Source organism: Marmota monax, unplaced genomic scaffold, assembly GCF_021218885.2.
Source record: "Marmota monax isolate L192 unplaced genomic scaffold, Marmota_monax_Labrador192_F-V1.1 WCK01_AAM20220418_F8-fsc00069, whole genome shotgun sequence".
NCBI classification, from domain to species: Eukaryota; Metazoa; Chordata; class Mammalia; order Rodentia; family Sciuridae; genus Marmota; species Marmota monax.
The window spans coordinates 4,389,717-4,412,189 of NW_026695243.1; the positions used below are offsets into that span (position 1 = coordinate 4,389,717).

Sequence of the window (22,473 nt, forward strand, 5' to 3'; positions counted from 1 at the left end):
ATATGTCCCTCTTTCCCACACTTAAAACACCCCTTAGAGCGGGTTCCCCTGTTATCAGCTTTTTGCATTCCAGTCTTAAGGGCAGCAGCCAAAACCTGACCAGTAATATGAGGCCCATCTATATCTTTGCATGCTCGAATCATGTCATCTATACTTTTGGCCCGGGAGGACTTAATAGCATTTTGGCAGTAAGTGTTAGCGTTTTCATATGCCAGTTGTCTAATAAGTGGCATAGCCTGTTCCAGATTAGGGAATATTTTTCCAGCAGCCTGCATTAGGCGGGCTATAAAGTCTGAATAAGGTTCAGAGGGTCCTTGAGAGATCTTGGAAATTTTTGCTTCAGTCTTAGAAATGGGCAGGGCTTTCCAGGCATGAACTGCAGCTGAGGCTATTTGAGCATAAACACCTGGGTCGTAATTAATTTGTTGGCCTATGGTGGCATACTGCCCAGTTCCTGTCAACATTTCAGCATTTCGCCGTTGATGGCCCGCATTCAGGTTAATCTGAGCCAGCTCGCGGCACCTTTCATGATATTCACTTTTCCACAATAAGAAATCCCCTCCAGATAACACAGCCCTGCAAAGTTGCTGCCAATCATTAGGTATTAGTTGACTGGCTGAGAAGGACTCGAAGAGGGTCAATGTGAAAGGGGCATGAGGTCCATAATTAATGACCGCCTCCTTAAGCTGTTTTATGTCCTTGAAGGCTAGGGGGACATGGGCTCTGGCCGGCTGTCCATCAGCATCGGCGTTTTCAATCATTGGAAAAACCTGAGCCGCTCTAGAACCCCAGTGGACCCCCGCCCGTCTAGTAGGGGCGTCCTCATTCCAATCAGGATTATAGGGGGAGGTGCGGCAATTGAGGGGGCCCTAGGCACCCTCACATTTGCCCTTTTAAGGCTATGTTCTAGTTCCTCTATCTCCCTTTCTAATCCCTCCTCTTCCTCAGAGAGAGAACTGAGGTCCTCAGGATCCTTTTTGGGCTTAGAAATCTGGAGGTGTTTCTTACCCCCTGAGCCCGAGTCCTCAAGAGGACCCTCATCCTTTAAGGATTCTGCCATTTGCTCTTCCTGCACCTGATTAAGGGCCTGTTCACATTCAGCAAGCTGATCCTTGATCTTTACTTTATCTGTTAATAAAGCATCCTTTACCAACCTCCATAAGGAAAAGGTGGCAACTGGGACACTGTCCGAGCCCCGGTCCCTCAATAATTTCTGAAGGTCATGCCTCACCAGGTCCCAGTCACTATTATTAAGAAATCCTCCTGTCAGAAACCAAGGACAAGCCTGGGCAATAATTTCAACGAATTCGGTTGCTGTCTTAGTTTTTATTCCTGTTCCTTGTGTATTTAACAGCTCTTTCAGTTCGTTGGCCAGACGAACCTTCGCTGTTGAGTTACCCATGGTACGTACCCTGTCTCTTTAAATTATCTTTAAACCAATCCTCCCCCTTCTTTCTTAGAAGGTGAGCCCCGTCCGCTTACCCCTGCTTTCCGGATCTCGGTAGGACCTCCAATTGCCGCGTCCGGCCAAGGGAGCCGAGTCCGGCGAGGGACGGCGAGGTTAAAAGACACACAGGACACCAAGGTTCTTCATCCAGGAGTCAATAATAATCTTTATTGCTAACACACCTTTTTTTATACCCCAAGCAGCAGAAGTGGAAAACTACCCAAAAGCAGGAGGGAGGGGGGAGAAATTTAGTTTCAACATCTATTATTGTCAGGTACCGAAACCTCCCTTAACAATAAGTCCATCAGACCAGAAAAGGTCAAGGCATTCCCGTGGGATACATATGTCTCAGACGGATAAGCAGGAACAGAAAAACCGCAAGTTCGCCATGGCCTTGTGAGCTGGCCACACTGGCATGCAGAACAAACTAGTGGAGGTAGGGCTCCAGGGGCCAAGGTGGACCTGTTGCCAACAGATTTATAGATAGGTTCAATTGAACTAGGAATATTATAAGAGAAAGATTAGACTAAAAACAGAATGGGGAAAAACATTGCAAAGGAATGCCACTGTCTACCTTCTATACCAGGCAAGGGCATAAATTGAATTACATTGTTTAACATTTGTGTGATTCTTATGACTTACTTTGTCTAGATGAAAACTCAGCACCTGAAGGTTGATTATCAAAAGATTTGTATCTATTCTTAAAGATACAGTGAACATTAGAGCCAGTATTTACAAATAATTGGAAAAAAACAGAAATTTCTATTTTTTAGAATATGGAGAAATAGTAGGAAGTAGGAAGATCATAGAGGTGTCCACTAAAGTAGGCTCTGAAATTTATAAAGTAATTCTGGAAAATAGGAGATTAGCATAGCACATCCCACCTACAGGGAATAACATGGGCAAGGATGGGAAAATAAAAACAGTCGGGACCCCTCGCCGGCAAGGGAAAACACGACACAGGATTCTTCTTTCAGCAGTTTATTCAGGCCTTGTTTCATGTATCATCTTCTAGTGACCCCCCTCCGAGCGCCCAAGCACAGCCTAATAAAGCCTCCCGCATAGCAATCCCAAGCTGCCACGTGGATCTCTCTCATAGGGTGGTAAGGGATTGCGTGCCAATTCTCCAAAAAAGGAGTTGTTTATCACAGGCCACAGTAGAAGCCGGCGCCATCTTCTAATGGCGGCCACGGTCTATAAGAATGGCTTACCACAAAAAACAGCAAGGTGCCCCGATTTGTTCATGTGGCAGATACATGTGGTGGAGGAAGAGCAAAAGAGAGGTTGGGGGAGAGAGCTCAACTGTGGAAGGCCAGGAGGTGATGCCACGTCTTCCCATTCTGACTTCCCAAACTAAAGTATATATTCATTCCAGTGTGACTTAGATTTTGCATCCTGAGAATAAATTTATGGTGCTGGGGACTATTTAAGCTCCATAATGTAAAGCACCTGGTTTTAATTTCTCTATTAGTCTCTTCTGAAGCTTACTAATAAGAGAACTGTCACTGTCTCAGGGAATTTGTCCATAGAATAGTGGGACGTAAAACTAGAAATGCCTGTGGATAAACAAAATAAAAGATTTCATTAAAATTTTTATTACCTATAAACTTAAGGTTATTTAATAGTGATATTATTTGAAATGTAATTGCAGGCCTTTGCCCTTTTGGTCAAAACCAAACAAGTTCCTGCACCTTCTTATGAATGTAAAGAAAAATGGTGGAAATGCTGTCAGCAGCTATTCATGAACCAGACCAGTATCCATAGACATGTGGCAACACAACATGCTGATGAAATTTATCACCAGACTGCTTTTATTTTAAAGCAACTTGCTGCAACATTGAGTACCTCAAAGAGTGTCACATCTGCAAACAAAAAGAACCCACTAAAAGAGTATCTCACTCATAGCCACGAGGTGTCTGCTTGGCTGCCTGACACAAGCTGCGTTAGCCCTGATGAACTGAAAAGGTAAGATTTCCATTTGGTATTGACTTAAAAATACTCTTCCAGCCACAGTGAGATACAACAACCCTCCCTCTTGTGGGAGGTAGTCACATCATGTGACCAGCGTTTTTCCCCTCCTGATAAGTTGAGGCACTGTCAGTCACCCCCCCACCCATAATGATCTGGTTACTCTTAAGTAGCTGAAGACGGTAGCCCTGATCTTGAGGGTAGAAATAATGCAACCAAATGTGTCTTCATGCGTAGGCGTGACTTCCTGCAGCTCTATGGGTGGAGCTATGCTCACCTGTTCCTTTGTGATATTACCCTTTGCTCTGTTTGGGATAGAATGTTCCATGGAAACGCCCTTTGTGTGTCCCCTTCTGTTACTCTGCCCTTGGGTGTGGCCTTCCTAGATGTCAGTCAACCTGCTGACAGCAGACATCATGAAGTTAGAAACCTGACCCCTTGCCTCATTTAAATGGCTTCTCCTCAATAAAAGGGGTCAGCACATGCTGGCTCGCTCTCTCTTTCTGCAGACCCTTAAGGTCAGAGGAGCCGCCACAGCACCCCCAAAGAAAAAGGTATTTCTGTCTCTTGTGTGGTTTTTTTCGCACAGCCCAGTTCCCCTGGAGTGATCCCTGAGTGTTTTTGTCATGAGCAACACAACACCCACTAAACTGGCTAAAATGAGAATGACCAATTTCAGCAAATATGGATGGGAATGTAGAAAAGCTGGAACACCCAGTTGTTGCTGGTGGGAATGTGAAATGAATGATACAACCACTCTGGAAAAGTGTTCAGCATATTCCTTTTTTTTTTTCCCCTCCTAATAGTTGACCTTTTATTTCCCATTTCTTTTAGTACCTTCAATTTATTTCTTTGTGGTGCTAAAGATCAAACCCAGTGCCTCACACATGCTAGGCAAGCACTCTACCACTGAGTCACAACCCCAGCCCTCAGTAGATTTTATTTTTTTTTAAAGTTAAGCATCTTGCCTATGACTTAGTCCTGAGTATATTTCAAACAGAAATAAAAACATGTCCACAAAAAGCCTTGAACAAGAATTTTCATGGTTTTATTCATAACAACAACAAAAACTGGAAATAACTACAACTGTCTATCAGTAGGAGAACAATATAAACTGGTATAATCATAAAAATATTGCACAGGAGCAAGCTGTGGACTGTTCATATGAAGGGCTATGTATGGGTAAACCACAAAACCAGAGTACTTACTTTCTGGTTTCAGAAACAAATTTATGATGATAGAAAGGTTGCCTGTAGTGGAAGATTTGACTTGCAATATATACAAGAGGGTTTTTTGAGATGTTGAGAATGTTATGTTTTGATAGGGGTATAGGTTACACAGGTATACCCCTGTGTCAAAATTGATCAGGTTGTACACTTATGGTCTGTGTATTTTACTTGTAAATTTTGGTTATTTATATCTTTGGGTTTTGTTGTTTTTGTCAGTACTAGGGTTTGAACCCAGGACCTCCCTCCAAGAAAGCACTCATTCCCAGCCCTGTTTTGTTTTATTTTGAGACAGTGTGTCCTTCAGTTGCCCAAACTGGCCTTGAAATTATGATCCTCCTGCTTCAGCCTCTTGGGTCTTGGAATTGCAGATATACATCATTATGCCTGGTGATTTAAATTTCTTTAAATAAATAAATGGAATAGGTAAAAACTAACAACAACAAAAGGACTCTTATAAATTAGACCAAATGAGTCCATTTGTACACCCAGGCAAAACAAATCATTTATTGGAATTTATTGGGGAATGTATATCCCACCTAATGAATTTTTTTTTTAAGTTGTATGTTTCAAACTGTGTATACTCTTCTGTAGTATCTTAGAGTGTGGGAAATGTGGTTGCACTTTTTGAGTGGTTTACTGTTGACAGCATGAACTTGCTAAGGTATGAAAGTTTGTCCCATAGGGACAATAACCTCACAGGTAAGAGGATTGAAAAAAATGGAACTGAAACTTTTTTATTTGGTGAGAGATTCAAAACAGATACTGCCTTGTGTTAGAGGAGAAGCCAGAATGAACTCATATTTCCAACTTTCCTATAAATGGAGTTATTAATACCAGGCTCTCAGATATGACTATAAGGAGAGTTAAGTAAACTAACTTTTTGTAAAGTAGGATGTTCGGTGCAGATACTGCCTTCTACAGAGAAAATACCAAAAGAAGTTGCTTTTTATTTCAGGAGAATAGTAGTAGAAGCAAACGGCAGACATAAGTTGCTCCATCTTCATCTTCTGCCTGATACACCAGCATCTCAAATGCTCTTTTCCTCTGATTTTCTTTTATAGTGGCCAGGGCAGTGAAGAAGGGGAGGTGCTACTTTATTACTGCTACTGTGACCTAGAGGATCCCCAATGGATCTGTGCCTGGCAGACAGCTCTGTGTCAGCACTTGCACCTCACAGGCAAGGTAACCCCTTCTCCATCTGCCCCCCTGCATTGGCCTCATCTTGCCTTCCAACTTTGGATTGCAGAGCCTATACTCTATAAAAAATAGTTTGCTCTTGGGTTCTTAGAAGTTAGAGAAATCCTGCTGTGCATTTTAGTAGAGCATTAAATAGCTATTAATCGTGGTGTTTTGTAAGAATTAGAGCAGGAGTCAGCCAACTTTTCCTAAAGACAGTAAATATTTTAGGCTTTTACAAAAAAAAAAAGAAAAACTTCTCATTACTGTTGGAGCTTGAAAGCAGCCATAGACAATGCATAAAAAGTAGATCTGGTTGTGTTCTGATAAAACTATATTTAAAAGCAGGGATAATTTGCTGACTTCTGGGATGGGGGAATGTTCATGGTATACAAACTCCCAAACCCTTTTATAGACCATACATACAGGTGTGATTCTAAGCTGCTTCTTAATTTTCCTGGAATATGCCAGGGTCTTTTGCCATCTTAAGGTATTGATGCTTGCTTTTACCTTTCCCTCTAGAATGTCCTAACATCTTCCCCTACATCTCCACATGGTTTGTGCCTCCCTTCAGATCTCTGTTTCAATGTTGTCTTCTCAGAACTGTAATCAGAGGAGTCCTTACCGCACTCCTATCCCTTTTTGCTATTCAAAGAATTTATTATGCCTGAGAGTATATTCTGTCTTCCTTAGAGAATATAAGCTTCATGAAGTTAGGAATGTTGTCCTAATTGTTGTACTTTCAGTGCTAGAGCAGGACACTCTGCATGTATTTGGAGAAAGTCCAATAAAAAAAATTGAATGGATGTTCATAACAAAACCATAGTATGTATGTAAAGATGAGAGGTAATATATATAAAAATACTAATAATGATCATGACTGCATGACAGGACAGATGGTTTTTATTTTTCTGTAATGTTCTCTGTGATTCATAATATGCATATCTGTCTCTCTGTTATATAATATCCAAACTTTAAATCAAAAGAAGTGAACTAGGTTTCCTCTGAGACCCCATCCAGTTATGACACTGTCGAAGCAGCTAATTTTTTCTAAGTTTTAGATTCCTAAGGTAATGAGTTTCCTAAGGTAATAACCAGTTATTGCTATTTTCCACACCCATGTTTTCTAACATGCCGGGATTTCATTTACTTCATTCAGTTCATCACCAAGTCCTATTATTTCTACCTCTGAAATAGCCTTTGACTCCATTCATTTCTCTTTCACTTCCACCACCTTAGACCAAGCCACCAGCCTCTCTTACCTAGTCCTTGCAGTAGCTTCCAAATTAGTCTTAAGTCCTCCATCCTTATCCACCATTTAATCCATTCTCTACACAACAGCTAGAATAGTCTTAGAAGGTAAATAAAATCATATTAGTCCCTCAGTATCTTTCAGTTGCTGTCTAGTACAGGTGCAGTAAAACCCATGTCCTTCACATGCCCTGGGTTCCTGCATGATTGGACACTTCCTACCATTTTCACTTAACTTTTTTTTTCGTTACTGGTAATTGAATCTATGGGTGCTTTACCAGTTTCACTAAGTTGCTGAGGCTGGCCTTGAACTTGTGATCTTCCTACATCAGCCTCCCAAGTAACTTGAGATTACAGGTGTACACCACTGCACTCAGCTTCTTTTCCACATATCTGATGCCATTCTTCACTCTTGATACTCCAGCAACACGGTCTGTGAGTTTCTTGGAACATACCAAGCTTTTTCGTATCTTGGGCCTTTTCACAAAGGAACTCTCCCACACCTACTCTGTTCCTCCAGGCTAATTTTTACTCAAACTTCATGAAATCTCCCCGGAGACCTTTCCTGACTAAATTCATTTTTCCCAGTATACTCTCTTATGCATCTTCTCTCTCTCTCTCTCTCTCTCTCTCTCTCTCGTACTGGGGATTGAACCCAGGAACACTTAATCACTGAGCCACATCCCCAGCGCCCCCATTTTTTGTTGTTGTTGTTAATATTTTATTTAGAGACTGAGTTGCTTAGGGCCTCACTAAGTTGCTGAGGCTGGCTTTGAACTCGCGATCCTCCTTGTAGCATCTTATTGTTACTTTCTTATCACTTGTCCATTTATAACTCAATATCTTCATATCTTTAACCTTCCTTGGTCTGTAAGCTCTAAGAGGGGAAGGATTTTTTTTTCAACCACTTTGTTCTTCCTATCACAATTTCTGATGCATAGTAAAAAAAATTAGTAGATATTGTGGAATGAACGTATATACCATATCTATTCAGAGAACATCTTGAAAGTTGGGTACTCTCATAGAATGTGCAGTATATGAAATCAGTCTCTTCTCTTGGTGTAGAGGCATACTTTTATTCTCTGTCCAACCTAATAGTAATCTAGCAGTGAGGGATCCTCTACACAAGGTGGCACCATCTTCCTGTATCTCAGGTCCAAATTCTTATGCTTCAAGGATACATGCCCAGTTTAGTTAGAGTTCTGTTTTGGTAGATTTGGCAGAATATTGATTGGAACTTAAGGAAAGAAAACCTGACAATTTTAGGATTGAGGAAAGAAGCTTCTGCCTTTATCATTGTACATCCATATGGATTAAGAAATTTGAGGAGGTACATTGGATACTTTGCAAAGGACAAGTTTTAAAGCCAGTAAGTTCTGGTTCTGAATCCCAGATCTCCCACCCCCCAGTTTCTTCACAAGTTATTTGATTTTTCTGAACCTCTACTTCCTTTTCTGTAAAATGGGGATCATGAAATCTACCTTTCAATATAATGTAAAGCTCCTTCTCATAGTGGGTGCTTAATAACTAACTTCTACTTATACTATAGGTATAAGGCCTGTCTCAACAAGGAATTCCTTTGAAGGTTTTTGTTGAAGAGTCCTAGAGATTGAAAGTCTAGCACCTGAGTTTAAAATTGCTCTGCTTTAATTATGTGGGGAGTAGATGTGCTTGCCATTTATTTGGGTTCTGAGATTAAAGTAAAATAGGAAAGGATCTGCTAGCCCATTCAAAGACAGCTATATAGAAGTATGTATTTTATCTTATCTGTCTCAAACTATTCTGGAAATGCATTTCCTGATCTTACATTGGTTCAAATCTATTTTTCTGTGTAGTCCCCTGTAAATTGGTAGTAAATACAGTAACTGTCAGCAGAGATGGCATATGCTTCCTGCTTCACTATTCCATGCTGTGTTAGTCAACTTTTTGCTGCTGTGACAAAACCTGAGAAAAAGAAGGAAAGATTTATTTTGGCTCATAGTTTCAGGTATTTCAGTCCATGATCAGCTGGCTTCGTTGTTTGGGGCCTGAGGGTAGGCCACACATCCTGGCAGAAGGGCACAGTGGAGGAAAATTGCTTACCCGCATGGCAGCCAAGAAGCAGAGAGAGAATGAGAGGAAGAGGCTGGGGATAGATAATAGCCTTCCAGGGCATATCCCCAGTGACCCACTTCCTCCAACTAGCCCCTTCTCCAGTTCTCAATTGCCGCAGTCTGGCTGGGCACAAAATAACCGAGCCGCCACGAGGCACTTGTAGGTTCAAGCAGGAACTCCTTTATTGCCCGAACTCTGGTGCATGCCACCCACGAGGCCCTTCCAGGAACACAACACACCAACTGGAACTCCCTCCACCGGAACCTCACCAACCAACACAACTCTCCAGGAATCCCGCGAGAGCTCAACTGGAACTCAAGGGGAACTCCGGGAGAACTCCACAGGCAGGCAGGCGCCTGAGGCAGCAGGAGTCCTCGTCCTATTGCTGGACAGCAGGGGTCCATATACAACTGAATAGACAGCCTGTTTCAATCCAGCATCATCCAGTCACAGCAATTATACACAGCTTAACTTAATTATCATCATCTTGTCACCTCTCAACCACTCCTTCTGGTAATATGCTAGGCACCATTCCGACTAGGCTGTGGATCTCAACACTCAGTCACCTCCCAGTAGTCCATTCAGTTATGAATCCATCAATGAATTAATCCTTTGATGAGATCAGAGCCCTCATGTCCAATCACTTTCCAAAAGCTCCACTTCAGAATATAACTGCACTGCAAACCAGGCCTTCAACACATGAGCCTTTGAGGCACATTCCAGATCCAAACCATAGCACATTCCCAGAATAAGCTGCACTAGACTGCAGACTTTTTAAGAAATCTGGATGTAATCTAGAATTTTAATCATGGAACTATGGATAGCCACTACCAGTGCATTCGATTGTATGATGAATCCCATTTTGTAGCCATGCCAAGACTTTGTAGTACTGAGACAACCAACTCTGCAAGGCCCCCAGAGAATGCTGGTGACCTATCCCTTTATCAATGAAATATTCCAAAGAGAATATAGAGAGCTTCTAAAGACCTGTTGCCTGGTCTTATTGAATCCACCATAAGCAAAGTGTTCAGTCATCCAAGCGGGAGGTTCCTATTTACCCTCATGCTGTACTATAGTGAAAGCCACTTGTGTGTACTTGCTTTCTCGTCTACCAAAAATGAGATACCCATTCATTTATTCAGCAGCTATATATTGAATGTCCACTGTGTGGCAGGTACTATTCTAGGCTCTGGGGATACATTAGTAAACAAAGGAGACACACACTCGCCTTGGTACTTGGATTCCAGTGGGTGGGTTTGCGATGGTGGCGTTCTCCCAACCATCCCCGTTCTCCCAACCATCCCCGAGCCATGCAGAGATGATACATGCATTCATTCCCTGCCCTCAGGTATTCTCTGTGCTTTAGGTAATATCTCCTCAGATTTTTTTGTTTTGTTTTATTTTAATCATTTTTGGTGGGGTTTTTTTTTGGGGGGGGCGTGTACAGGGATTGAACTCAGGGGCATTCCACCACTGAGCCACATCCCTAACCCTATTTTGTATTTTATTAGAGACGGGTTCTTACTGAGTTGCTTAGTGCCTGGCTAAATTGCTGAGGCTGGTTTTGAACTCATGATCCTCCTGCCTCTGCCTCCCAAGCAGCTAGGATTACAGGCATGCGCCACCATTTTTGGTATTCTTTTATTCTCTTTTTACCAACATGAAGAATTGAATAATGGAAATGCTTTTTATAGTAATTGTATTGGTTACATACATGTCAAAACTGCCCAAACTGCATACTTCAAATATGAAAAATAAAAAATATATTGAAGTTCAGAGAAGTCATTTAACTCTTTTAGAGCTACATGGCAAGTAAGTAGCAGAGTTAAATCTTGATCTGTTGACTCTAATATACTTCCTGGGTTTAGGTTAAGCTCAGAATTCACTTGTTTGGCCATTGGATGATTGGAGCTCCTACTGTAAATGGACTTTCCAGGAGTTTTATTCACATTGTCTTGTTCAGCATACATGATCTAAATACCTTGCCTCTTCTACAGGCTGTGCCATTTTATAGAAACATGGGTACCTTTGTTCAGTAATACTTCAGTGTCCACAGAAGCTCTCTGCGTATCCTGTTAAACTCATTGATATGCAAGATCATTTCATTCTATCCTGGAAGAATAACTAAGAACATGCTTTGATCCCTATTTTTCAACATCTTGTTTCTCAGATTCGGATTGCTACTGAAGGAATCAATGGGACAGTTGGAGGAAGCAAGTTGGCCACCAGACTCTATGTGGAAGCCATGCTTTCTTATCCATTATTTAAGGATTATCTTTGTAAGGAAGATTTTAAGGTAAGAAAAATTGAAAATGAAATGGATCTAGAGCTTTCTCCTTCTGTCTCAGTGTAGGTTATTGACGAGGAGACCAATGTAGAGAAATAAACAAAGCCAGAAAAATTCTCTTTTCCCTTTAAGTTATAAGACAGTGTAATAGAAGGAGAATTCCTATCTCTATTTTTCCATTGAGTCACCATGTTACCTTGAGCCCTCTTTTCAGTCTCCCATTTTACACAATAAAGATGTTACTCTTACACAGTTTGACTCTAAAATGTGGATGTGTTCATTCATTTGTGGGACTATCTGTTTGAGCAGATCATTTTGATTTTACTATGTTTTTAGTAAACCTAAAATTAAGATTGACACTTCACACCACATAGAGAAGTAGAGCAGTTTTTGAGTGATTTTATGCTTCATCACAATAGATAATAAGATGATGGGAAATGCCTTGGGAAGTGTTCATGCTAGTGACAATAGAAAAAGAAGTCATTGCTCCAGACTAGCAGCTGGGGTGTAATCACACATTGGGAATTGCTCAGGGGGTTCTTCAGTTTTATAGTTAAATGCCCATACCCATAGAACATAACATTCCTGCACATGAGAGATGCAATAACTATTTATTAATATTTTGAATTATCTGGAACATTCTGGGCCTAACTCTATGCCCATTGTAGTTTCTTAATCTTTGTTTTAATTTGAGGTTTCTTAAGACTTCAACAAACCATAATATTTACATTTAGTACTTAGACCTGGTAATGATATAGGAAGACTGTATTCTTTTTTGTTTCTCTTTGTCTAGATCAGCAGAGGAGGAGCTCACTGTTTTCCAGAATTGCGTGTTGGTGTATTTGAAGAAATTGTGCCCATGGGGATCAGCCCCTATAAGATCTCCTACAAGAAGCCTGGTATGCTTATTTTTAAAAGTAGAGTTATGCTTTTTGTCATAGGGGCAAAATTTAATAGGAAAGTTAGACACTGATCAGCAAGAGTCTTGATGAATATTCTCTTTAAAACAGCTCTGAGTTAGCTCACAACCTGGGTCTTCTCTGTGGTGCTTATGGAACACACCCCTTAGAATTACTTATTATTATTTTTAGCCATGAAGTTGTTTTTTATTTTCAAAGACAGCAGTTTGTGAAGAGTGTAATTACTTGTAAATAGTTCACCAGCAGAATAGAGCACGCACTTTTTGCCACAGAAACCAAGTGGCTTTCAATACCAAAGCAGTCTACAATGCTTTAGAATGTTCCTTTCTCCCTTTCCTTTGTCCTATGGATGGTTGAAAGATACTTATTTTGTGGGATTTTAAAATTTATTTTATTTTACTTGTTATGAAAATTTCTAGACATTAAAGAGTAGAGAAAATAGTATAGCAAACTTCTGTGTGCTATCACACAGCTTTGGCAATTACTAATCCATGGCCAGCTTCTCTCTATACCCCAGCCCCGTCCCATCCTTTTGAAGGAAATACCAATGCCATGTCATTTCAATCATAAAAGACAAAGTTTGGAAAAAAAAAAAAAGTAATACTATTGTGACACCTAAAACATTTTAATGGTAATATCTTAGTATTTCAAATACCTAATTAGTTCCCAGTGTATTGTTATTTGTTACATTTCTGTTAAGATTCAGATGAGACCCATTCATTGTGATTTCATCAATGTGCCTCTATAAGTGTCTTTAAATCTATAAATTCACCTCCATCTTTTTTTCCCACCTTACCATTTAGTTTTTGAAGGAACTAGGTCATTTGGCCTATAGAGTTTCTCATCCAGATAATTTTAATTGCATCCCCATGGAATTTTCCTCAGTTTCCAGTATTTCCTACAAATTGGTAATTAGATTTAGAATGGTGCTAATAGAATTATGCAAGCCACATAATACAATTTTTAATTTTGTGGTAGCTACGCATGTAAAAAGTTGAAATTAATTTAATATTTTATTGTATTACTGTGCTATATTCAAAACATTGATTTCAACTTCAGTTAGTTTTTTTGTTTGTTTGAATATTTTTTTAGTTGTAGGTGGACATACAATATCTTTATTTATTTTTATGTGGTGCTGAGGATCAAACCCAGTGCCTCACAAGCCAGGCAAGCGCTTTACCACTGAGCTACAGTCCCAGCCCCAGTTTTTTGTTTTTAATACCAAGTCCTTGAAGTTCAGTATGTATGTCACACTTATTAGCACGTCTCAAACCACATTTCAAGTGCTTATCAGCTAGAGGTACAGTGGCTACCATGTTAAGTCAGGACCAGATACGATCAGATTCAGTTTCTTACTTTTTTCCTTTCTTTTCTTTCTCCACCCCACAAGACTACTCCATAGGTAGTATTGCCTTCTTTCATTGGAATTGCAAAGGGCACTTGACTCTAAGGTGTTCATTTTTCAATATGCACATTATTTAAAAGAAGGCTAAGTGTCAAGGCAGAGGGAAATGTGGGAGTAAGATACCAGCATCTTGGAGAAGACAACTCTTACATGAGAAGATAAGTCTACTTGGTGGCCCCATCTTAACAGAAAGCACCATGCCAACAACAAAAGCTCTTCTTGGTGCTACAGGGCGCTGCTCAGGAGCTCAGGGAAGAGTGGGCTCCATGCCTTGCCATGCTACTTTCATTTGAACTAAGTTGTTCAAAGGGACCTTTGAAACATGTCTGTCTAGATCATGATCCAGTCAGGCATTCTCAGGGCCAGTAATGCAACACCAATAATAGCAGCAGCAATAACAGCTTAGGTTCCCTGTGACTCCATGCAGGATGAAGTCTTATCCAATTTCTACACTTCTCATCACATTTTTTAATATCCTTTTTTACCCCACTCTTTTGGTATCCATGCAGTCATATGACATTGACTTAAATAGCATCTGGCCTGGTTACATACTCCCTGTAATCCTAGTTTAGACTAGTAGAAACACAGGCTCTTTGGCTGTGCTGTGGGGCCTTTAGCCTCTCCAGGGTACAGAGCATTGTCGGGTGCTTATAGGGCAGAGTGAGGCTTCTTTAGTGCTATAAAACTCTATCGTGAATGGTGGTAAGTCACCAGAATCCCTGCATGAGTCATAATCACCCTACAATGTCAAATTCACCAAAAGTTCCCACCATCTACTCTGATGTCTGGATCCCCGAGGTTATGGAATATTTCTATCCTACAGGCAAAGGTTCTTTCCTATAGTCCCCTGGTTTTTAATATTTTTCTCCACTCACCCATCTTCTCACTTTCTTATCCATTTCTTTCTTTCCTTTTTTTTCTCATATGTCATTCCTGTAGCAACTCCTCCCACCTCTTTCTCTCTTAATCATGTACACAAAGTTAGACACATTTTTCTTACCTCTTGCATTTTTTTAAAAAAAATATTTTTTTAGTTGTAGATGGACACAACACCTTTATTTGTTTTTATTTTATGTGGTGCTGGGGACTGAACCCAGTGCCTCATGCATGCTAGGCAAGCACTTTACCACTTAGCCACAACCCTGGCCCCTCCCTTTTGCATTTTTAAAAGACATATTCTAACTTTATTTTCAAAATTTCAGTGTTTTCAGTGGACTAAGCCAAGGTTCTTATCCTTGAACTTGGATTTAGCCTTGGTATAAAACTGTTTGTAGCCTACAATCAAGCACATATATTCCAGAGCTCCTTCATGCACAGTGACAATAGAACAGTGGCCATTTCCTGACCCACTCACTAGTGAGCATACAATGAATGAGCAAACCCAAATAGATCCCAGTTACATGGGTTTTATCACTTGATTAGGCCAAGTATGAGCAAATTTCTTCAGCTAATTATTTCTAACCTACCTGCTCTCTGTAGTCCTCTTAGGAGGAGGAAGATGAAGGCCTCACTAAATTATTTTATCATTATTATGATTATCAAATATTATTTGGAGTCTGTCATTATGGGGAAAAGAGGTTTGGGTGGAAAGAAACAAAGCCAACATAAAATTCAGGCTACATAAGTTGTGATTAGGTGTTTCCTTTTGTTGTTGTTTTAACATAATTTTTTGGTTTGGCTTTAGGAATCCATTTATCCCCAGGTGAATTTCATAAAGAAGTAGAAAAATTTTTATCTCAGGCAGATAAAGAACAAAGTGATACTATCCTACTGGACTGCAGGAACTTCTATGAAAGCAAAATAGTAAGTAACAACCAGAATCGAATTTAGTGAATAGTATAGGTAAATCTCCCCCTTCCTGTGGCATGGGATATTTCCCAAGGGGAACCACTGACCACACAGATCACCTTCCATTACTAGCAGCTACAAAGAAAATCCAAGCCTTTCCACTTAGAATCTGGTGAGAATGTCTAAGAATATATGAATTAAAGACCTCTTGGCAAATAATGTACTTTTTGACTCTTCTGACATGTGTCAATGATCTTATAAAGTTGACTTTGGGTAACCTCTCCAGTTCCCCTGTGGATTCAGTAGGAAGGTCATCTACAGCCTGCCAGCCTTGTTTCTAGTTCCAGATTTGAGGTTAAAAGGTCAGAGTTTGGGATGAGAAGAGCAACTGGCAAATGCTCTTTGCCAAGGATGGGAATTGTTGATATAGAGAACTTTTGGTATGTTTTTCTGAAAATTTTCCTTCTGCTGTTCTACATTGTAGGGGCGATTCCAGGGCTGCTTAGCCCCAGACATCAGGAAATTCAGTTATTTTCCTAGCTATGTTGACACAAATCTAGAACTTTTCAGAGAAAAAAGGGTGCTGATGTATTGCACTGGGGGCATCCGATGTGAGCGCGGCTCAGCCTACCTGAAGGCCAAGGTGAGCTACCGCCCTGGAGATGCTGCCAACATGGAGGTGACAAAGTCTCTACCAGCAGCCTGTGTGGTGCTTTCCACCCCTTCCCAGTCCTCTCCCACCCTCCAGCCAGCCAAAGGATTTGTTTTTCCCTTGTATGGTTCCACCATAGAGTTTCCAAGTGCAAAATCTGAGGTTCTTAAATCTCAAGATGAGAAAAACACTTAACAGTCTTAGAGACTCATCAAGTACAAAAGAGAAAGCTTAGTTCAACATCTCCACTTTCCTAATCCTTTTGCTTGATCCTGAGAAGAGCAAATTCAGTAATATCACATGCCCTAGCAGATGTCTTCCTATATTTAGGGGGTAGCAAAAATAGTTGGGCTTCCCAGGATCTTAGAGGGTGAAGGTGCCGACTACTGTCATCACCCATCCCCCCATTCCCCCTCCCCCCAGTAGGCGAGGTCTGGCCAGTTGGTTCCTTTACCCTTTGGTTAGCAATTCCTCTGTCCTGCAGGGGGAGCAAGGAGCCCTGATAGATAGCAGAGGTGGGGAATCCTCCACTTGGGCACTTGGCACTGCTCTGTGGATCTTCCTCTAGGTCTCTGCTTGTTTCTTCAGATTTCCTTTTTTTCTGTTCCTAGGGAGTGTGTAAGGAAGTGTTCCAGCTCAAGGGTGGTATCCACAAGTACCTGGAAGAGTTTCCTGATGGTTTTTACAAGGGGAAGTTGTTTGTTTTTGATGAGCGCTATGCCCTGTGCTATAACAGTGATGTGTTATCAGGTAGGTCACCACAAGTGCAGACGCCCATACTGTGTGGCACATTCCCAGTTCATCATTGCTGCAGGAAGGCAGGCCGATACTAATTACCTGAAAAGGCCCAGAGATAAGCAAGGTGAGAGACTTGAGGAAGGTTGGTGTCAGTGGTGTCAGGAAGTCAGCAGAGAAAAACAAGCCGAGAAGGAAGATAATGTGCTGTCTAGGAATTAGGTAGTTAGGTGTTCTGGTAGCAGCCAGAGAAACTCTGGCCTCGGGGAGAATGGTATACACTGCAAAAGTTGAATTTAGATGTGGAGTCATCTGAATATCCCCATTGGAAAAGTGTTCTAAGGGAAAAGATCATTGAATAAGGGCTGGTTGTCCAACTTTGGGAGTAGCTAATGAAAAAGAGAAACATTGTGGCCTGTTTTTCTAGATGTGATAAAGAAAAATAGATCAGTTAAGTGCTAGCATCAGAAAGATAATTCCCAACAACAACCTTTCCTCAAAACTCCTAAGAAAGTAAGGGGGCAGCATTTTCTTTGTTTGAAGATAAGAGATGTACTATTTAGAAGCCTTCCCTGGCTCAACAGGATGTATTAGATATGGGTGAGCTCAGAGTTATATTTAGGAACTGGAGAAGTACATGTCTATGTGTGGGTGTATAATAAGGGCTTTTCTTTCTGAACCTAGAATGTTCATACTGTGGAGCCCAGTGGGACCAGTATAAACTCTGCTCCACTCCCCAATGCCGCCAGCTTGTTTTGACCTGTCCTGCCTGTCAAGGACAAGGATTCACAGCCTGTTGTGTCACATGTCAAGACAAAGGGGACAGGCAGGCTTCAGGCCCTACCCAGGACAGTTTTAAAGAGGAATGTGAGTGTACAGCCCGAAGGCCACGCATCCCAAGGGAAGTCTCACAGCATGCGCAACTCTCTGTGAACCCTGCACCAGAGCCCAGTGTTGGTGAGGATGGGTCTTTGCTTGTGTAAGTGACACTTTTAGCATTCCCCAAGCCTTCTCAAAGTCAGTGGGGTGACTTTGTATAAGAGATTGTCAAGGCTGCAGAAACAGAAATCAGGAACTTCACTGTTGGTCAGTGCCATTGTGGCACACTGGTCACCATCATGTTGACCACCTACACTTCACAGGGGGAGGGGAGAGAGTCAAATTTTCATCACTTACTGAAGCATTCTATTTCAGAAGGTGGTAGATGGAAGATGGGTAAGCTGATGGAATCCCAAAGCTTGTGAGGCATAGTCTTATGCCTGGTGATTGTGTCACTCATGCCCTCTCTGCCATGCAGCAGGCTATTAGTAGTCATTGCCCTTGTCAGCAAACGTGTCCATCCTGGGGCAAAACTGTGAATCTTGGGCCCTCAAAATGGGTTCCTAAACCAGGCCACTTAGGTCATCTGCCATCTTCCCCTTCCCTGCCTCTGTCTCTTCTCTGACTGCCTGAGAAGATCTCAATACTAGCATTTGGCCCACCTCCTGCTTTTGTAAAATTTATCAGAAAAGACCTACATACCTACTTCTTCCTATAGGATCTGGGGCACAACTGAGTAGTTGCAATAGAGACCATGGGCCCACAAAGTCTAAAATATTTACTGCCTGGCCCTTTATAGGAAAGTTTGCCATCCCCTGGTCTAGAGCAACAGCTCATCTGATGCAGATGCCCTTAAAGGTATGGCCCAAGCTTCATAATTTACTTGATTTGGTTTCTGTGAGATTTCTCCTCACAGGCCTGCTTCCTCCAGTACTTACGCTCTCAGCTTTTAAATGTTATCTCTGAGAGATCTAGAGAGGCTCGATGGCACTGGCATCTTAGGAGCAGTTTCTAGATCAGTACCTGGAACACAGTTCGCTTTCTTAATGAGATCATTCAGTACTACCACAGTGGCTGTCCAGCCTTCTGGTCAGCATGCCAGGCACATGTCCCTGTCACATGGGTCCCAAGAAACACACAGCCACAAGTTGACCAACAGATTTAATATTATGTTGCAGTTTCCAGTGATGCAGAATGCAGCTGCAGTTGTGTTTCAAGGAGAAGCCGAGTGGGGATGGCCATCCCTGCAGCATGGTGCTGCTCCTGGGCCCATTTGCAGCCGCAGTAGACACTCTTCATAGTGGTGATGCCCTGGCTCCACCTCTAGTTACCCTGTACTGTCCACATCTCTACAGTTCAGTGCACAAGATTTTTCCTTCTTCATCAGAAGCCTCCTAGTCTGTGTTCATTAGCTCTTTGGCCTTGTCCTTTATCACAAGATTTGCTGAATCCCTAATAAAAATAACTCCCCAAAGCAACAAACAAAAATGTAAGTTAACCACTGTGGTATATTAAAAGGCACAAGGGCAATGTGGCTTAACCTTTTTGCCAACTCCCAAAAGATGCCATGTTGTTAAAAAAGAGGGGCAAAGGTCCAGTAGAAATACCAAGATTATGTTTTAAGAATAATCATCTTTTCATAGCTTGGCCAGGATTTCCCAGTTCTTTAATATCTTAAGTTTTCTGCACTGTTGTCCTTCAGAGGCTTCATTTATATGCATGAGATCTTCAATGATTTGTCTAATAAATGATGAGATAGGTAGTTTAAGTCTGTAAGGTTGGCCATAATAATAAGCATCATATCCACAGTGGACTGGAAATTCACCCCTCTAGTGTTTGGCCTTTCATGAGCCATTTGCCCACTATGCTGTATAGAAAGGTGTTTTCAAGTATTTAGCCAGAAGTTCTCACATCTGTCATAAGGTTGGCATTCAATGAGGAAAAACTTCTTTCTGCTCCAGTATTCAATTGTACATACATCTCAAATGTTCGTAAGTAACTCAGGAATATGTTTGTTGCCCAGGAGGGTTTTTGAAACTTCAAATTTCACCATTGCTTTTTTTTTTTTTTTTTTTTTTTTAACTTCATATCCAGCAAAAGGAATTTGGTGTTTTTTGATTCCTGGCAGAGCTCTGTGGCTTCAGTTTGTATTCTTAAGGGGAAAATAGTGGCTCTGATCCAGTAATCAATTTGGCAACTTATAATCTTGAAGTTTTTAAAATTTAAAGGAGGATTAATAAAGAGTGTTTATCTGTTCCTTTTGCTAAATAGCTAAGATGAAATTTGTAATAAAGTATTTAATACTTGCAAACCAGGTAGAAGAGTGCATTTTTAGTTTATGGGTTCCACATTGTAAATGAACCTGAAATACCACACAGCAGGGCCACCAATCTGGGCTCCTTGGGGTTAAGTCACTGCCACTGTCAAATCATCTACAGGAAGATCTGCCAATTTGAGGGCTTCTTAGTTTTTAAATAATAACCAGACTGAACTTCTGTGACTAAAGAAAAACTTCACATTAACCACAATTTATAAAATTTTCAACTACAACCACTAGTTCACCTAGACCCTTAGTGCATGAAGAACTGAACCACAAAAGAGTTTTGTGCCAGCATTTGCCTCCTGGTCTGCACTGCGAGGTGCGGATTGTCAGTAGAACACGTCCAGTTCAGCAGCGTGGTCTTCACCTCCACACCCTAGACACCACTGCGGCACTTGGGAATGATGGGCCCCGTCAAGTCTGCGAGCCTCCTCTTCCTCACTGAAAAGGAATGGAGATAAGACGTAAGCCACTTGTGCCTGTGCACTAGGGACCACCACTGTCACTTCTGAAGCCTCTCGCTTATTTTTTGTTAGCAGGCAGAGTTAGCAGCCGTGCCCACCTCTTGCCTGTATAAACAAGTTTCCACCCTGAAGATTTCCTGCAGTATCTGTGTCCCTTATGTTTAACAGTGACATTTTTAACATTTCCCAGGAGCAAGGCAATTTTTATTCAACACTGTTTCCATGACATTAAGAGGAAAGCACCACTATCCAGGAGCTTGCAAGCTTAGAGAATGATGGATTGATGTCTAGTGTTGGCAGTTGAAGACCAAGCATTAAACTATCAGCCATCAGAGAAAGAAAGGTCTAGAAAATTGGTAGACTGGTAGGTGGCAGTCAAGGGGCATGCTGATGTGGCAGGAAGCTGTTGCCCAGGGGGAATACGTTTATATACTTAGATGCTTTCCCAAGCTTAGATGGTCGATGTGTGTCTAACATAGTGGGGCATACAAACTGCAAAAAGAACCAAATTGGCCTGTGTATGACCCTGAGTATATAAAGCAGACCCACAAGAAGGTATGTTGTTCAAGACCTGGCTGGGAGCTGGAGGGGAAGTTCTCAGTAATACAGGTGCTCGGTGTGGAGCCTAGAGTTCAGCCTGTGTCTGAGCCCCTACATACTCCCCTTTATCCCAGGTCAAAAGAATAAGCAATGCAAAATCAGGATGCAAGCAGTATCTCTCTGGGAAAAGACACTGTGTTCAGCCCAATTCCTGAAGGTGATCAGTGTCTTGCTAGCTTAGGAATAGATGTAGGGAAACAAAAGCCAAAACCTAAAAAGAAGAAATTTGTTCGAGCATGGTGGCACATGCCTGCAATCCCAGCAATTTGGGAGACTGAGGCAGGAGGATTGTGAGTTCAAAGCCAGCCTCAGCAATGGTGAGGGCACTAAGCAACTCAATGAGACCCTGTCTCCAAATAAATAGGGCTGGGGATGTGGCTCAGTGGTTGAGTGCCCTGAGTTCAATTTCCAGTCCTAAAAATAAAAAAAGAAATTTGTCCAAAGCGAACAGAGTTTCTATGAACCAGCCATTGAAGCATCACCAAGTTAGCTACCAGCAAACCCAGCAGGGCTGTCCTCTGGCCTCACACTTCACAGCCCACTGAAGCCCCTCCAGCAATCCTGCGATGTTCATGCCATCCCCATTTTACAGATGACGAAAGTATGGCAGAGAGTGCATGTTTGTGGCTTGTGACTCATCTTGAGTCCATCTAGCACTTCTTCCCTCAGTACAACTTGGCCTTATCAACAAAGAGCTTACATATCCCTGTCTCATCTGATTCTCACAAGGAAGACCAGCTCCCTTCTCCTGGAGAAGAGCCATTGGAGGAGCCTGGACAAAAACAAATCCCTAGCCCATGGCTGTGGGTATAAAAAGGGACCCATATACTTTTTTTTTTTTTTTTCTATTTTTTGCCCTCAGTACTGGTCTAGATCCATGGGCACAGACTTGGAGCATTGGAGAAAGGAGGGAGTCCTGTTTATTCAGGTATTATTTTTCCATTTTAATGATGAGGCTGAGAGGGGAGTAACTTGCCCCAAGTTACAGTGATTAAGTGACAGCTGGGGGTCAAAGCCAAGACTTTCAGTATCCTCTAACTCAATCTTAAGGCTTTCTTTAAACTCCTCCTTACCTGTCATCACAGCAACCAGAGAATCTTTGATTGTCAGATCCAGAAGCAATCTCAAGTTACCAGGAACACCCCCATCCCGCTGCCAAACTCCCACTTTTGGCCAATTGAACTTGCCAATCATGTCTTTGATGTCCTTAAGAAGCACTTTCTATTCATTTATGTAATTCAGTGACATTTACTGAGTGCTCCTATGATCATGATACAGTGTAACAGGCCAAAATGTATCAATAGTAACAGAAAAATTT

At 41.5% G+C, this 22,473-nt stretch overlaps 2 protein-coding genes across 6 annotated transcripts in view; one reads left to right on the top strand and one right to left on the bottom strand.

Moving 5' to 3' along the window:
• Tstd2 (thiosulfate sulfurtransferase like domain containing 2) overlaps positions 1-20,085 on the top strand; it is a 30,805-nt gene extending 10,720 nt beyond the window's left edge. The window contains exons 3-11 of one of the 4 annotated variants that reach the window (XM_046457272.2): positions 3,099-3,412; positions 5,706-5,826; positions 11,336-11,461; positions 12,246-12,351; positions 15,462-15,580; positions 16,050-16,208; positions 16,829-16,967; positions 17,637-17,931; positions 18,950-20,085. In XM_046457272.2, coding sequence (XP_046313228.1) covers positions 3,099-3,412; positions 5,706-5,826; positions 11,336-11,461; positions 12,246-12,351; positions 15,462-15,580; positions 16,050-16,208; positions 16,829-16,967; positions 17,637-17,931; positions 18,950-18,959 — 1,389 coding nt within the window. In that variant the 3' untranslated portion in view covers positions 18,960-20,085. Of the gene's footprint in view, positions 1-3,098; positions 3,413-5,705; positions 5,827-11,335; positions 11,462-12,245; positions 12,352-15,461; positions 15,581-16,049; positions 16,209-16,828; positions 16,968-17,636 lie in introns of all 4 variants that reach the window. The other 3 variants (XM_046457271.2, XM_046457274.2, XM_046457273.2) reach the window with 3 other exon arrangements.
• Tmod1 (tropomodulin 1) overlaps positions 18,920-22,473 on the bottom strand; it is a 76,992-nt gene continuing 73,438 nt past the window's right edge. For both annotated transcript variants that reach the window (XM_058578087.1, XM_046457275.2), the window contains exon 10: positions 18,920-20,532. In XM_058578087.1, the coding sequence (XP_058434070.1) occupies positions 20,468-20,532 (65 nt within the window). In that variant the 3' untranslated portion in view covers positions 18,920-20,467. The remainder of the gene's footprint in view (positions 20,533-22,473) is intronic.